The sequence below is a fragment of the Triticum aestivum genome, chromosome 6B, assembly GCF_018294505.1.
Source record: "Triticum aestivum cultivar Chinese Spring chromosome 6B, IWGSC CS RefSeq v2.1, whole genome shotgun sequence".
NCBI classification, from domain to species: Eukaryota; Viridiplantae; Streptophyta; class Magnoliopsida; order Poales; family Poaceae; genus Triticum; species Triticum aestivum.
Genome location: NC_057810.1, coordinates 422,724,480 through 422,741,538, shown reverse-complemented (window position 1 = coordinate 422,741,538; position 17,059 = coordinate 422,724,480). Strand labels below are relative to the sequence as shown.

Genomic DNA, 17,059 nt, shown 5'->3' with positions numbered 1-17,059 from the left:
GTGTGTGCTCCAGGAGAGAATCAATTCAACAGCAGTATATATGTACGTGTGTATTTTCTCCGGCGGAGCTCGAGTTCACGTGCCATCGGGACCTCGTGCCTACCTCCTCAAGTGCACGTGGCTCGCCAGCTCCTCGTCGCTTCCAGTGCTCATGTCCTGCTCGTCACCATCGTAGACGACCTCCACTGTCCACTTCGGAGAGCAAGAGTACGACTGTACCAGCCACTGGTCACGCGGGACGCAGCAGGAGCGCTATGGCGCAGACGTCCATAAGGATCCGTCAAACCTTGGGCGCATGCACTAGGCCGGAGAGCAAGTTCGACGACGTTGGCCTGCCTGGTCGAGGGGATGCCTTTCGATGCAAGACGATGCTGGCTTCGTGCGGGCTGCACGACCTGGAGCTGGGAAGGCTCACCGCCAAGAAGATCACAAAGTTGAAGTGTGGGACTCGGCGAGCTACATGTTGATGTCCTGTGCCGTGACTGGTACGAGACTGGTTCGTGCTCGGAGTAGTATGGTCGAAGCCAGGTGCATGTCGGGAACGAGGAGCGCCTCACCACGTCATCAAAACCACCTACAAAACCACTCTAACCAGGGTTAGGGGGTGATTAACATGGTTTGGAAAAGATCAGGGGGTTATTTACCCGGTTTTAGACTTTGGGGGGTAAATTGGCCGGTTCGTGAAACCCCGGGGGTTATGTGGACTTCTTTCCTGAAAAACTGATGAAAAAGAGGCTTACGATCTCTCGGCCGCCACATTTTCGAATTGCCGCTCGGCAAGCCCCAATTTTCGAAATTTCAGGCCCCAAACCCAAACCCCGCTCCTCAACCCGCATCTACGCACCACCACCGGATCCCCTCCTCGCGCTGCCGCGCCCATAGCGCCCCAGCCGATGGCGGCCACCTCCGTCGGCGGCGAGTGGGAGATCGAATACGATGAAGGCTTCGTCTTCAAGCGCCCCCGCGTCCTCTATCCGGATGGCGCCGAAGATACCGGCACGGCGGCGCCCTCTACACCGGCCCCGGACCTCGAGTCCGCCCGCCTCCAGCGCCGCCGCCGCGCGCTCCTCCACCTCCGCGCCAAGTACCAGCCGGAGCTCTCCCGCTGGGAGTCCCTCTCCTCCGACATCCTTGCTCCGCCCCCCGCCCCCACCGCAGCCACTTCTGGAGCTTCGTCCGCTTCCCCTCTTCCCCTCACCCCCTCGACCGCCACAATCTCCTCGGACCACACCATCCTCGATGACTGTCTCGCGGAGGTAAGATCCTAAACCACCTGCTTTGCTCCATCAGCTCACCTAGTCCTCTCCCCGCTGCCTAGCTGCTAATGCGTTCTTTTGGGGGTGGTTGTGCAGGTGGAGGCGCAGGAGGAAATGCTCAAAAAAGCATCGGAGATGTGTGACCAGATTGTCGAGTTTTGCAATGAGTACGAGGCAGCCGTCGTGGATGCCGTTGCCGCGCTGCCGGCATGGGGGGATCCACGGGACCTTGTGAACTCCCTGTGCAGTCAAGATGAGCAGGCTGCCGGGCAGCCTGTCCCTGGTATTAATTAGGCAGTGCAACTTACTGGGACCATCTGTATTTAACTAGATAGTTTGCTTTGTTGTGTTTGATGAATTGCTGTTCGATTGGAGGCAGAAACTAGGCTCAATAGTTTCCATGTTCTTGTAGGATTGGCAGGGATTTCCTCCTGATGTACCTGAGGGGGTTGTGGACATTGCAACTGTGTAACTAATTTAGGGTATGTTGGGCTAAAATATTTTAGATTTATTTTTTATCAGGTGCTGTCTTAAGTATTGGAGTTGTACTTGTGTATGGAAGTGTTTTTGTGCCTGATTTGCACGACTTAATATGTTTCTTGCCTTCCAAACCGGACGAATTGTGTTGGAGTTAAGCACATTTTGGCATAATTTTTGTTGTTACTTTCTTATTTTGTACTTCTGAAGTACTACTTCGCTTTTTATGCCAAAATGTGTCTACTTGTAACAAACTGAACTTGTATTAAGAGGGTATTGAGCATTGACATAGGCACTGAGTGATGTCTCTGTTTGATGTATCTATGATCTCTTTGCTTATGTACTGTATTAATGGCAGACCTGTATAGCAGCTTAAAACAGAGCTCATGCGCTCCAGAATCGCTTGGTTACTGGTTGCTCAGAAGACCCTTTACACTGCAACTGCAACTGCCTCAACTTAGTATTCGTTCCATCAAATCTTCTATTGGTCCTTGGAGAATGTGAAGATCTCAAACTGACCCTTTAACAACATAACACCATTGCATGCTTGGTGATCTTCAATACCCGGGTACGTGTCTTCTTTTGTCATGAAAAACAAACCATGGTGTCCTTTTTTAGTATAGTATCGGCCTTCTTTGCAAATGTCGCTCAGTTACTTGTATTGTAACCAATGATTTTCTTGACTTATAGATAATTTCAAGTTGATGACAACATATATACCAAGCAACCAATTAATGTATGGTTAGCTGGTAATAACTAGGTGAGCTCCGGAGCTCATGCTCCTGGCTTACAAATAAATTTTCCATTCTTTGAATTTTTTTCCCAAAGTATCACCCATAGCATGGTTAAGTATTAGGTATAGTAAGTTTGGTGTGAAACCTATTCTTGTGCCCTGTGAAAAATAACAAATTCAGTGCACAAAAAGTTGCTATTCTGGCCATTAATTCTTGTCTTTTTTAGTGAAAAACACACACTAGCATATTTGCTCACGCAAATTTGCAGGTGCATAGGATTACTACCATATGTGTGATATACTTTTTTTTTCAGGATTTTGTGAAACTTTAAAATGTGCCTTTGATCTTTCTAAACTAAAGGTACAAATGCACCTAGGAGCACAAACTGCAGTCCTATGGTCTACCTTGTTTCATTTGTTATTACAATTGAGAAGGCTGGTTGAAGCTTCAACCTGCATGCTTGAGCTTGATGGATTAAGGGGAGTCCACCAAGATCAACAAGCCCAGCTTGGGAGCACATCTTGTTTCAATGTGAACCCACGCCTCATGCAAATTTCATGATATCTTTTACTGCAATTTACAGTGACATTTGTGATATAGTTGTGGAATATACACTATCGGTTTAGTTATGTCATATGCTGAACTCTGTTTTCTGCATTATTCAAAAAAGTTTGGTAGTGAAAGAGCATGAATTGTTTAGGTATCCTATTGACAATTTACTCTAATTTTGTTCATCTTAAATCACAAAATTACATTACTGCGAAAAAGTTTTTATTGGTTGTAGTTGAAAAAGCATTCTCCCACCTTTTATTTCCCTAGATAATTCTTGCCCAGAAAGGAAAAGTAGAAGGCAAAAATTGGATGCAAAAGAGGGGGCGATAGTTAAGAATGAAAACTAACGACAGTTCAATGGAAAAAAATGCTGGCAGAAAAAAATGGCGCAAAAAGTCAAAGGGAAACAGTGACAAAAGTGAGAAGTGAAGAATTGGGATTGAGTGCTGTTATGACCAGCATACACTATAGCCGGAGGAGGCCTCATGGCGCAGGCAGTTAGGGGCCCAGCCCAAGTTATCTTATTGTGTTAGGGGCTTAGCCCAATTATTTTATTAGGAGGATTATATAAACTCATGTACGGACCCGTTTTGAGATTAAGCAGACGCAATCATATTTGCTCGACTTCCTGAAGGGAGCCGGGAGACCTAACCCTATCCGCCGCCCCCTGCGCCCTCTCTCCCTCTCGCGCGCGTGACGACGGCGCCCCAGCGCTGGCGGCCTCGCCTTCCTCCACGCCAACCTCCCTTCCACCCCTATAACCTGAGTGCTCGTCCTGGTAGGGACCCGGTTCCTATCAAGTGCTCCTCGCTGTCCAATTTCTTGGGATGAAAATGATACCCGCAGAGTCATTGCTTTTGGTGGTTGCGACTTGCTACATGCAAAGATGGTGCAACTTTATTTGTCACACAACTATGATTTGCAATACTGGATTTCAATCAGATCAGAGCTACACTTGCAGCGTGTTTGGCAATATTTGGGAAGGGGAATGGGAGTTTAGAGGAGGGAGTTGTGTTGAGATTAGACATGGGATGAGTCATTTTATTCCCAATCCTCTGTTTGGTGCGTGATAGGAATTATGTGTGAGAAACTGAGAATATGAGGAGAAATTGTACTCCCTTGTTTGGTTCATGGGAATTGACATGGGACTAGACAAGGGAAGTTAGGATGAAGGGTTAAGATTAACTCATTAAAACAATTCCCATCCAACTCCCACCCCCTCCCCTGTTAATAAAACGGTGGGAGTTGGAGTCTCAAGTCCCATGCCTATTCCCTTGTGAATTCCCAATACCTCCAACCAAACAACAGATTTGAAGTCTCGTACCCCTTCAGTTCCCATTCCCTAACTCTAATTACCCCCAACCAAACACGCTGTTACATAATGACATACCATGCTTTAATATGTGCAGTTGTGGTGTTTATTACGTACTAGATAATATATTTCACTGCCTTGCATCTCAAATTGTTAACTGATTTGTCATCATAGTTGATGGATCTCAAACTGATTTGTCATCATAGTCCCTTACAGTGATGGATCTCAAAGAGAGCGACGACACCATATTGAAGTTTGTGTTGAATAGGGGCAATCAATATAAATACATGAATTATGGCAAGCTATGACATTTGCCATACCTTAATCTAGCCATACATCATAGATGGAGTTTAGACTGACAATCCTGATTCACCGGACATTGCTGTAACTGGATGCTTGTTAGAAAATAACGGAGTGTATTCCTTGTTACTACCTTTTTTTGTATACTTTTTTGGTCTATGGTGCTGACTTTGCCATGCCAAAATTTCAATCTGTGGGCTGCCACGGCATGAATCATATTCGGCATTTGCTAGATGTTGGCATGTGTATCAGGAAAGGTTTTAAGATTTGTGGTGTGCCAGAGTATTCATGTTCCCAAAGATAGCCTATTCCCCATCTGTTTATGGACTGTACTATACCTTAACATTGCTCATACTATTTTGTTGCATGCGCACTGCTGCTGATGAATTTGTTATCCCATGATTTTATCTTCATTTTTGTTGACATGTTTTTCCATGGTCAGTTTATTTGTGTATACTCTGTTTCATCAGTGAACTACATAGATGTTGTTTGGTCTCGATAGTACAAATTACTCATAAACTATTATTGTTGCTAAGCTAAGCACATCCCAATGACACCGGTTCTTGTACATCAATTTCTGTAATAAATCTGCCATGCCAAGTGTATCTTCATATGTATGCCCAAATTGAGAGCCGTTATACACAGTGGCATAATTTCCCTGCTGCTTTCATTATATTTCTTCTCTGTTTCCCAATGAAGAATCGAACCAGTGTACCAATTTCTAAGTTGGTGCTTATTTACCTTCCTTTGCACCGAACATGCCTTTAATTCACCGTAGCCAGATGTTTCAGGAGTTGCTATAAGCAAATATATGGCGCACAGCAGTTAAATGTTGAACTTGCTCTAGTCATATTTTTTGCTCACTACTGTTAGATGTTTGGTTCTATCGATGGTCCCAACACAATCGAGTCTGCTCATGGATCAGTTCACCGCAAGTCTGAACCGGAATAGATCAGAGGTGGTGGGTTTCTGCTACCAAACTCACACGGATGATAGTATTAACATAATGCTCGTGAAATGTAATTGAGGAAACATAGAATAGATTCTGCAATTTTAGCCCGGTCGATACATCATTTCTGGTACACAAGCAAGTACGTACAGAGGGAGCAGCAAACAACACACAGGCTGCTATGCTTGTTTGGAAACGACTGAAATTCATTCAGGCATCCTCTGAAACGTAGTCAGACTCTGAGACATGCCAAGTTAGATAGTCACTCGCTGATACCGCAGGGTCCGATTTGACCGTCCCCATCCCGGTCACGCTCTTGTAAAACACCACAATTGCCGCATGGTAACAGTAGAACTATTTTCCATTCTTCTTTTTTAAGGAAATATTTTCCATTCTTATTGTCCTTGTCATGTGACGCTGTTGCCGCATGGCACGGTATACCAATATCAGCTCTCCGTCATTGTCCACCAGGTGCGCAGTGGACGACATCCGGCGGAAGAACGGGTGGCTCCTTTTCACTAGTCTCCACCACCATGAGACCCTTGTTGTTAGTGCAATAGAAGCGGCCTTGAAACGATATAGACATATATATATAGCTGGCCAGAGTGAATAGACCAGCGTTCAATCCTTGTCAAGGTGTACGCGCGTATATATAAGCGCTTGCATCTGTAGTGTGTTAAAAGAAAAAACACTCGTCGCCGGGCTGCCATGGCTGACATCTGGAATCCGTACAAAAAGACGGCAAATGTGGAGTCACCCGGAGCATAAGGGCATGTACAATGGTTCTATCTTAGCAATGCCACATAGGATAAATGATGAGGTGGAGGAGAGGAAAATCATAAGAAAAGGCTTGTCTTCTCTTAATTAAGACAATGCAAGAGATGATCTCTTAGCACAATACGTCTCACCACGTTTTTAGGAATAACTAGTTATTGAAATAAGGCTAAGAGATGACCCATTGTAGACATGTTTTTTTGTCATCTCTAAATTACATGTAAGATAAAACTACTTTATCAACCATTGTACATGCCCTTTCATTTGCGTGCGTGGAAGCGGCGGTCCATTTTTCCTTTGTGATTTTGCTTCCTTTGCAGTTTCTTTCTTAACTGAAAAAAAAAGGAAAAAACTGTAAAGGAAGCCCTACGTATAAAAAATATCGAATGTGGTTAGCTGGGCATCAGCTCAATTTCCTCAGCAGCCCGCTCCGGCGCGAGATCTCTGAGCCTCCCCGACCTCCTCCTCCTCCACCGATTTACGTGGTTACCGCCCCTCTCCAGATCCGCTCGCCGTCGCCGACTTCCAACCCATGCCTGGCGAGGGCACGCTACCACCGCAGCGTCCGACGCTTTGAAGCTGTTCGACAAAATGCCGCAACCCGTACGACAATCCGCCAAGTTCGCTACTACCGGTCAGCTGTTGTACCGAGCGCGCCCATGGATCACGGTGCTTGCTCGAGAAAAGGGGCGCGTCTGCAAGGCTAGCTGGTGATCCACGGTACAGTACACATGTCTCACGCCTCGTGCTACTTCGGCATTGATGATTGGTGAATTGACACGAAATGCTGTTTCCGTTTCTAGCCATTCCACAAGCATTGTTTATACGGTCCAACTGTATTGCCAAGTTTAGTAACAAAATAGTATCAATGTTAACTCCCAAATAACCACATTTTACAATCACAACATACAACTAGAAGATCAATAGGTGTATGTGAGTCTGATCATCAACACTCAAGAACCCGCAGCCAAGTTTGGTACAGGAATAGGCTTTGGTACTTCGTCCGTGGTCTTGTAGCAACTTCTATGGAAAGCGAATAATTTCTAGGCAGAGATATTATAAATCGCTCCCCCTGTAACTCTACTCTGTAATAACTTTGGTTTGGGCAATATAAGTTCAGGCCGGCGTAAGCCCGCCGTTGACGCGTCAAAATAAATAAATATTATAAACCGCTTATTAGCAGTACAAATTATGGGGCCTAAGGAGCAAGTTCTTTGCTTGGCAGAACTCGTTATTGTTTATGGGCCCGTCCTTTCTGTCCATTCAAATATGTATTAACTGAGCAATATTGTAAGTCTTTTTGTTTGTGCACAATAGCTACAAGCTCTACGATTTCATTTTATCAGTGTTAGCCTTATTCACCGTTATTAAAAATATTGCTTTGAATGCCATTTCTTGCCATCTAAGTTTTCTCTCTAATTAGTCGCCATGCAGCTGATGCATAGGAATGTTCCTTTTTGCATATCTAGCTGAGGGTCCACGACTGTTGACATGGGAAAATGAAAATCGTTCCCCCAAATTTCCAAATTAAGTTCTTGTTACTTGCATTTTTGTATGACAAACTTCTGTGCAATTCTAGAGAGTACAAATTCTCTTAGAAGACTATATGGGGTAATGGCGTTCATTTTGGCCTCGCTTACTTGTCTAAAAAATCCATGGAGTCAAGAATGTTTAAGTATTTCTTAAACTTCAACTGAAAGGAAATGCTTGATTTTTTGCAACAATATAAGAAGAATGGTATACATTAGTATGTAAAATAATATTCCATTATTATTATCTTTCGATATGGATTTCATGCATAGTTACACAAGCTTTATGTTTGTATGGAAAGGTAAGGACCTGCCCTATCAGAGTTACATAGATTCCTAGATGAGGGTTTATATCCAAAATATCGCATAATTCTATTCAAATGGTCCTGATGAGAACACAATATATTCCTCTGGCTTTGAAGGCAGGGATTAGAATTGATTTACGCAATTTCTAAATTAGGAAGCAAACACACTAGGATTTTACTCTATTATAACTTTTCTCAAGTCGAATCTGTTCACCAAATTTCTAAATTAGAAAGCAAACTTACTATGCTTGTACTCCTTTATGAAATTTCTAAAGTCTATCGTCTTTACCTACTTATCACTTGAATTCCGGATCCAATCCAAGATCAAGGAAACCGGTTGCGCAAATTTTGAATAGAACAATAAAGCCATCAGACGGCCAAACATCGAAACCTTGCCACTTGTTCCCCAGCCTTCCTTCCTCCAATTCCCACACCTCAGGTCAGATCCCTTAGATCCAGTTTGAAATCAAGCGAAGAAACTGCGAGAACTTGTCAAAAACAAAAAACTCCCTGAGATTCACTCATGCAACCTTGGCGCTTGTCTGGTGATAGATCCCTCAAATCCAGTTCCAGGTGCCTCATTGCTGTCTGGTGAAATCCCTCAGTCTTTCAGCCTTTAGCATCGTCCGCTTTGCCATGGCGTCATCAGGTACTTTTTTCTTCCTTCTCATATTCTTGTTGACACTAAATGCAAAAATTCTCGTTGTACGGAAAAAATTGGTGCATCCATAGTTGTGCTTGGAGCAACTTTATCGTTTTATTCATTTATTGTCCTTTTATGGAAAATCAGGCATGTTCTTTGGAAAGAATAGTGTGTCTGTGTGAACCCTGCCCTTGATTAGGTGCTAGCCTGCTAGGCATATCAATATTTTGAATCTATTTCTTTGAGCTGATATGGGGAATTCTATCTGGAAACATGTTTTCTTCAGAGAGAGTTGGATTTTTTTTTTGTGCTGGGGTGGAATACCTATTGTGTTTATGCAGTCTTTGTTTTTGATAGAAACATGGTGTGATAGCTGCTCTTAATCATCATTCATGTGTGTCAGCAGCTTTTAAAAAAAGGCAAGAGACCTGAAGCCAGCCTTGAAGCTGCATTTGATATGCAAAAGAGCGAGCTAATGGTCCGAGAAATGGAGGCTGAAAGGCTTGCTGATAATGCAGTGAAGAAGGAACTGCTGCAAGTGTGTAAGCGTCCAACATGCAGAGGGCGAGAGGCAGTGAAACAGCTGCCATGGCAGCGAAAGGCAAAGGCACTGCCATGGCAGCTGATCGGGCCACGCTGGCAGACAAGTGGATGAATCAAGGCGAAGGACGCGTCATCGCCAGGCCAACAAGGATTCGCCCACCAACTGCAGGTTCATGGGCCCGGAGGAGGGGCATCCGGGCTTGGATCACGGTAACGGCAACGACACGACACTTACTTTCTTCTTCCTTTTTCTTTCGGCAAGCTGTATCCAGAGAGTGAATCACTGCACTCCTGTGGCTGTAATCGAATTGTGAGAAACTAGATCGGGTACCTAACATCGTGGTATCAGCTAGCCACATACCACCCTTCCCCGCCGCCGCCTAGATCGCCGTCCTAGAAACCCGCCGCCAGAAGCAAGCGTGTGATCACCTCATCGCCACAATGGATCCCGCGCTCAAAGCTTACCTCGACAAGATGAGCGACGAGGCCACCGCCCGTGCCAACAAGCAAGACGGCAACAACAATGCCATCCTCCAGGCCTTGGCGACGCAGACGGCGCGGATTGACTCCCTCGTCACTTGGAAGCCGGAGTTGGAGGCGCGGTTCGCACAATTGGAGCTCTCGGTCGCGGCTCTCCAAGCCGCGTCGTCTTCAACTGCACCATCCACCGGATCGCCGCCGCTTGCGACCCCTCCCATGGTTGCGCGCGAGATCCAAGGGCAATCAGGCCACGACGCACCACTGCATCCTGGGGGATCCTCGTCGGTGACCCCCGAGTCACTGGCGACTTCCCCGGTCACGGGTATGACCCTGATTCCTTCCCTGATCTCGTCGCCACTGTCATCTCAAGTTCTTTCTGCTCTGGGCCAAACTCCGCTGCCGATGATGTTTCCCGTCTTCGTCGGCGAGAACCCACAGCTCTGGAAGACTCTCAGAACAATACTTCCAGATGTTCACGGTGCACGAATCCTACTATGTTCCAATGGCGATCCTGAATTTCTCAGGACCAGCCATGATTTGGTTGCAGTCAGTGCAGCGTAAAATTGCGGGGCTCAACTGGGAGTCGTTCACAGCCTTGTTTTGCACCAGATTTGGTCGAGATAAACATCAGCTATTATTTCGCCAGTTCTATGCTATCTGTCAGACCAATTCTGTCGCAGATTTTATTGAGCGATTTGAAACTCTTATGAATCATATGATCTCATACTCTGAACTGACCCATCCTTATTTTTTCCTGACGCGATTCATTGAGGGACTGCGTGCTGACATTCGAGCGGTGGTTTCTCATCTAGCGACCGCCTGACTTGGACACAGTTTGCTCCTTGGCCCTGTTGCAAGAAGAAGTGGCAGATGGCAAGGCCGTCCTACGCGCCACCGTTCCCTGACCACCAGCGTCGCGCTTCGCATCGACCAGTACAGCGGCAGCACCAGTGGCATTCCCTCGACCCACTGCTCCTACTCTAACAGCTGAAGATAGGAGAGGCACTGACACAGCCAGAGCAGCGCCTGATAACAGCAAAATTGCAGCTCTCAGAACATTCCTCAGAGCTCGAGGTCTCTGTTTTAAGTGCGGTGAGCGATGGGGTAAAGATCATACTTGTCCCCCTACAGTTCAGATGCATGTGGTTGAGGAACTGCTCGCCCTGTTCAGTACAGATGCAGATGTACTTGGTGATCGACAGGTCAGTTAACTGAACCTGAAGACGACAACCTCTGCTTTATATCCGTGCACGCAGTGGCAGGTTCAGAAGGTCCTGGTGTTATGCAGTTGCATGCCTGGGTCCAAGGCTTTTGCTGGTAGATTCCAGGAGTACATCATCCTTTATGGACCAACGTCTGGCTGAGCAACTGAAGGGTGTCTCACCATTAACCAGTCCCTGCTAGGTCAAAGTAGCTGATGGTGCTCTGTTCTTGTGCAATAGTTACATCGCCCTGTTCAGTACAGATGCAGATGTACTTGGTGATCGACAGGTCAGTTAACTGAACCTGAAGACGACAACCTCTGCTTTATATCCGTGCACGCAGTGGCAGGTTCAGAAGGTCCTGGTGTTATGCTGTTGCATGCCTGGGTCCAAGGCCGAGAGGTTCTTTGGCTGGTAGATTCTGGGAGTACACCATCCTTTGTGGACCAACGTCTGGCTGAGCAACTGAAGGGTGTCTCACCATTAACCAGTCCCTGCTAGGTCAAAGTAGCTGATGGTGCTCTGTTGTTGTGCAATAGTTACATTCCATAGTGCCAATGGATGTGTCAGGGTCAAGAATTCATCACGGGTTTCAAAGTCATATCTCTGGGAGTGTATGATGCAATACTAGGTATGAACTGGGTCAAGAAACATAGCCCCATGTACATTGATTGAGAAGTACGTCACCTATCAGTCACAATAGGTACTGGTGCTGTTGAATTACAGGCCGCCACTTAAGATCTGCAACAATGTGCCACTATATCATCCCAGGAACTTCTGCATTCCTGCAAGCAACGGCCGTGGCTTATGTTGTTCACCTCAATACTGTAGCAGATCAAGGGATTGTCGACAACACCATACCCATTGAATGTCTCAGAGTTCTCGAGCAGTACACAGATGTATTTGAGGAACCACACACCCTACCACCTCGGCATGCTTGTGACCACCGTATACCACTGACGGAAGGTGTTCAACCAGTCAACTTGCGTCCGTATCGCCAAAAACCTGAACTGAAGACTGAAATTGAAAGACAAATGAAGGAATTATTGGATGCTGGCATTATTCAGAAGAGCACCAACCCCTTTTCCTCTCCTGCCTTGCTAGTGAAGAAGAAAGACGGTACCTGGCAGCTGGCGCATGTGCGTGGACTACAAACACCTGAATGCTATGACTATCGTCAGCAAATACCTGGTGCCAATCATCGATGAACTTTTAAATGAATTGGTGGGTGGTCGTTGGTTTTCCAAGCTGGATTTGCGTTCAGGGTACCATCAGATCCGTATGGCTGAAGGCGAAGAATATAAGACAACATTCACCACACATTCAGGCCATTGGGAATTCCTAGTTATGTCCTTTGGACTAGCAGGCGGACCGACCATTTTTAATGGAGCCATGACAACCACATTGCATCCATTGCTGCGTGTTTGTGTGCTGGTCTTTTTCGATGACATTTTGGTCTTCAGCCAGACACTGTCGAATCATGTATCTCACCTCAAGCAAGTGTTACAGCTCCTACACGAAGATGGCTGGCAAGTGAAACAGTCCAAAAGCTCTTTTGGTCAACAACAAATGCTTATTTAGGGCATGTGATCAATGCTGATGGGGTGTCGACTGATCGAAGTAAAATTGATTCCGTCAGAAACTGGCCGGTGCCAACATCTGCCAAAGAGGTGCGCATCTTCTTGGGTCTTGCGGGATATTACCGGAAATTTGTCAAGCACTTTGGCATCATCGCAAGACCACTGTTCAATCTGCTGAAGAAACACCAACCTTTTGTTTGGACGGAGGACACGCTGAAAGCTTTCACTCTGTTACAGCAAGGTCTCATTTCAGCACCTGTCTTGCAGCTGCCGAATTTCTCCAAACAATCTGTGATTGATACCGATGCTTGTGACTATGGAGTGGGCGATGTGCTACAACAAGGGGGGCATCCCATTTGGGGCCAAAGCACAAGGGTCTCTCCACTTACGAGAAAGAGTGTCTGGCTATACTGATAGCCGTAGAGCAATGGCGCCCCTATCTCCATCATGAGGAGTTCCTGATTCGCACGGATCAACGCAGTCTCATCCGTCACAATGATCAACGGCTGTCCACGGTGTGGCAACAGAAAGCTTTCACTAAGTTGCTGGGTCTGCGATACAAAATCAGTTATCGCCAAGGCTGCCAACAGCGCCGCTGACGTGCTCTCCGGCCACTTACACACTTTAAACCAAGCCATGGCCATGTCAGTGTGCCAACCTACTTGGGTGGAGGACATCCATGCCAGCTATGCAGAGAATGACCAATCTAAGAAACCGCTCACTGAATTTTCCAAGCGACCCGATGCAAAACAGAGGTTTTCTGTCTCAGAGGGCTTGCTGTACTTCCGCCACAGATTATGGCTCGGTGGGTCGCCAACACTACAGCAGTGTATTCTGCGCGCCTTCCATGACAGCACCATGGGTGGGCACTCCGGATTTCCGGTCACCTATCATCGCATCCGCCGCCTTTTTGCCTGGCCCAAAATGAAGGACACTATTCGCCAGTATGTGCGCACTTGTGCCGTTTGTCAGCAAGCCAAGCCGGAGCGAGTCAAATACCCTGGTCTATTAGAACCAATTCCATTGTCGGAAGGAGCTTGGGAGATTGTTACTATGGACTTCATTGATGGCCTCCCGCAATCCAACAGGGCCAACTGTATCCTCGTCGTTGTGGACAAGTTCACACGGTATGCTCATTTTATGCCACCGAATCATCCTTTCACAGCAGCCAAGGTCGCTCGAGCTTATTCGGACAATGTTTACAAGCTGCATGGTCTCCCTAAGGCAATTATCTCAGATCGAGACCCAGTGTTTACCAGCAGATTCTGGTAGGAATTGTTCAAAATCATTGGGACAGAGTTGAACATGAGCACACCGTATCATCCGCAGACGGACGGTCAGACAGAATGTGTCAATCAATGCTAGGAGATCTATTTTCGCTGCTTCATTCATGCCTGTCCAAATCACTGGAGTCAATTTCTGGCGCTGGCTGAGTTCTGGTATAATTCGAGCTACCACTCTGCCCTAGACATGTCGCTGTTCCATGCTCTGTATGGCCATGAGCCGAGGCATTGGGCATTGAGGCTGCATCTGCTTGTAAGATCCTGCTCTGAAGGAATGGCTGATGGAAAGAAGAACCATGCAGCAAGTCCTTAAGCAGCACCTACATCGAGCTCGCCACATCATGAAGGTGCAAGTAGATAAGAAACGCACTGACCGATCATTTCAACCTGGCGACGAGGTTTACATCAAGCTCCAGCCGTATGTACAGTCTTCAGTCCACCGCAGAGCCAACCACAAGTTGTCGTTTAAATACTTTGGACCATTCCAAGTATTGCGAGCCATCAACCCGATCGCTTATGAGCTCGCACTACCACCGCAAGTTCACCCCGTTTGTCATGTCTCTCAGCTACGACAAGCTCTGTCTCCAGGTACAACAGCTTCTTCGTCTCTGCCAGTGCCGCCTAAGGCTGATCTCATTCCGGTGGAGATCTTGCAAACAAGATGGCGCCGAGAGCAGGTCCTGGTACGGTTGGTCAGACTCCGAGGAGGTGGACGCTACTTGGGAGGATGCCATTGCCTTACAGTCTCGTTTCCCTCATCTGCCGGATTGGAGGCAAGCCGCAAGTCAAGGAGAAGGGGATGTCAGCGTCCAATATGCAGAGGGCGAGACGGGCAGCGAAACAGCTGCCATGGCAATGAAAGGCAAAGGCACTGCCATGGCAGCCGATCGGGCCACACTGGCAGACAAGTGGACGAATCAAGGCCAAGGACGCGTCATCGCCAGGCCAACAAGGATTCGCCACACCAACTGCAGGTTCGTGGGCCCGGACTGGGACAACACTACTTAAGCGCAGAATATCGGAGGAGGGGCATCCCGGCTTGGATCACGGCAGCGGCAACGGCACGAGCACTTACTTTCTTCTTCCTTTTTCTTTCGGCAAGTTGTATCCAGAGAGTGAATCACTGCCCTCTTGTGGCTGTAATCGAATTGTAAGGGAAACTAGATCGGGTACCTAACAAAGTGCATCTTGGGGTTGAGAAACTCCGTGCTGAAAAACCGGGAATTAACTATTAAATTACAGAAGCTGACTAACAAGTTAAAGCAGAGTGAAGTCAACCAAAGATTCCCTGAACTGCGTTCTGAGCTAGAGGAGTTGCAGAAAGAGTATCAGTACATACGGTTTGTGATCTCACACTCCCTCACTTCGTTGCTTCCCATACCAACTTTATTTGTAGCATACGGAGTTGTTGCTAACTTGATATCTGTTTTACTTCTGCAAAAGATCTGAATTTGAGCATAATCAGGACATGAATACCAAGCAAGCTGAGCAGATGAAAACAATGGAAATAAGCCTCATAGCCATGACCGAACAGGTTGACAAGTTACGTGCGGAGATGCAAAATGCTGACATGAGAGCACAAGGTATTTTTCCCTGCTCGGTTTAAGGTTTGGATTGTTAGAGAATAGCAGCCTGTATCTCCATGAGGTCATAGGCCATTATATATACATGTACACACATGGTACAATATGCTGAAAGCCCCTCATACAACACCCCCTCCTCCTCGCCTCTCAAACTCATGGTGAATCAACAACACTGAATTTGGAGAGGTAAAAGCCCTGATGTGCTCTAGTCTGGGCCTTTGTGAAGAAATCCAGCAACTATAACTCGGAAGGCACATACTGAAGAGCAATCATCCGATCCTGCACACGGGAGTGCACAAAGGAAGCATCTGCACCGATATGTTTGGTGAGCTCATGCTTCATAGGGTCACGTGCAATACGGATGGCACATGTGCTGTGTGACAAGAAAGGAGTAGATGTAGTCACATAGCAGGAATCAATGCAATGATTCCTTGATTAAGCCTTTCAACATCCAACTCTACTTTGTGAAATTTGTAAAAAAGCCTTTTCAAGTCTTGTTTCATAACCTCCCACAAATCTTGATAAAAACTCAACAGGGAAACCATTGGGCCTTGCTAAATTAATAAACGACAAGTCCTGGTACATGCTTCTTTCTTTGGACATGGTCCAGCATACCTTTACTTTTGCACCCCCCCCCCCCCCCCCTTAATATTCTGGAGGTAGACGCGGATGAATGCACCATGTCAGTCCCTTTTTTGACACAAGTCACACATAGTGTTGTGCCGTTGTTATTGTGCCCTAATGGGATGTTTGGGTGCTACTGCTATTGCTCATGTAGTCATGGCATTCCATAGACCAACTTCTAGCAAGAAATGCAGTTCCTTGGGGAAATTCTGAGGAAGTATGTATGATGAGTAAAAATGAATTAATAGAAATGTCTATTGTTAATATTGGCAATTGATTCAGTGAGCGCCTCTTGTGAGCAGTTCCCCTTTTCATGTGTTACTCTCAGCAGCATGATTCTTGTTATTATGAGTGTGTACCTAATTCTTGAAACAAACTGCTGCAGGACTGGTGCAAGTAGCAGCAGGTCAATCTGGGACGGCACAAGCTCAAGCTGCATATGGAAGTGCATTTAACAATCTCCCTGCTCAAACAACTCAAGCTTATGGCATGCCTTACGCATACACTAATCCCATGGCGGGGTATCAAGATGTGCAAGCTAGTGGACATGCTGGCTACCCAGTTGCCAGTTATGATCAGAACGCCATCCCCTACTATACAGTCTATCCTGGCTACCCTGCAGGTTATGATCAGAATGGCGTCCCCTACTATACTGGCTACCCAGCAGGTGATGATCAGAATGCCATGCACTTCTATCTTGTCGCCTATTCTGCAACTGCGGTGGGCGTCCCAGCAACTGATGCTGCCAACATGGACGGCAATGCTGGATCTCCTGCCGGCGCCGGGCAGGCCGAATCGACAGGCCACATCACACTTGCATCAGATGCTCCTTCCGTCGCTGCAATCGGCTCTCCGCTACTGGAGATGTGAGAAGCTGAGGTTTGCAATGCAAATGAGGTGTCGGCACCTCGTACCAAATTTCCTTTCATTTAC

At 46.6% G+C, this 17,059-nt stretch overlaps 2 protein-coding genes across 5 annotated transcripts; both read left to right on the top strand.

The window, feature by feature from the left end:
* The first annotated feature begins 723 nt into the window (after positions 1 to 723).
* LOC123137326 (uncharacterized) lies at positions 724 to 5,403 on the top strand. Of its 4 annotated transcripts, XR_006468069.1 has the most exons (5): positions 724 to 1,256; positions 1,353 to 1,539; positions 1,669 to 1,738; positions 2,092 to 2,301; positions 4,538 to 5,403. XR_006468069.1 is itself a non-coding variant. In XM_044557041.1 (4 exons), the coding sequence occupies exons 1-3, from the start codon at positions 894 to 896 to the stop codon at positions 1,689 to 1,691; spliced, it is 573 nt and encodes a 190-aa protein (XP_044412976.1). In that variant the 5' UTR covers positions 724 to 893; the 3' UTR covers positions 1,692 to 1,738; positions 2,105 to 3,643. The 4 variants fall into 4 exon arrangements, 3 of the variants coding, with proteins under 3 accessions (XP_044412976.1, XP_044412975.1, XP_044412974.1); XM_044557041.1 differs by lacking the exon at positions 4,538 to 5,403 and having other exon boundaries at positions 2,105 to 3,643; XM_044557040.1 differs by lacking the exon at positions 4,538 to 5,403 and having other exon boundaries at positions 2,092 to 3,643.
* A 4,187-nt stretch (positions 5,404 to 9,590) lies between these two features.
* On the top strand, positions 9,591 to 16,996 carry LOC123137324 (uncharacterized). The gene is made up of 2 exons (XM_044557036.1): positions 9,591 to 10,176; positions 16,512 to 16,996. Exons 1-2 carry the CDS (start codon positions 9,816 to 9,818, stop codon positions 16,994 to 16,996), a joined length of 846 nt encoding a protein of 281 aa, XP_044412971.1. The 5' UTR covers positions 9,591 to 9,815.
* Positions 16,997 to 17,059: the final 63 nt, after the last annotated feature.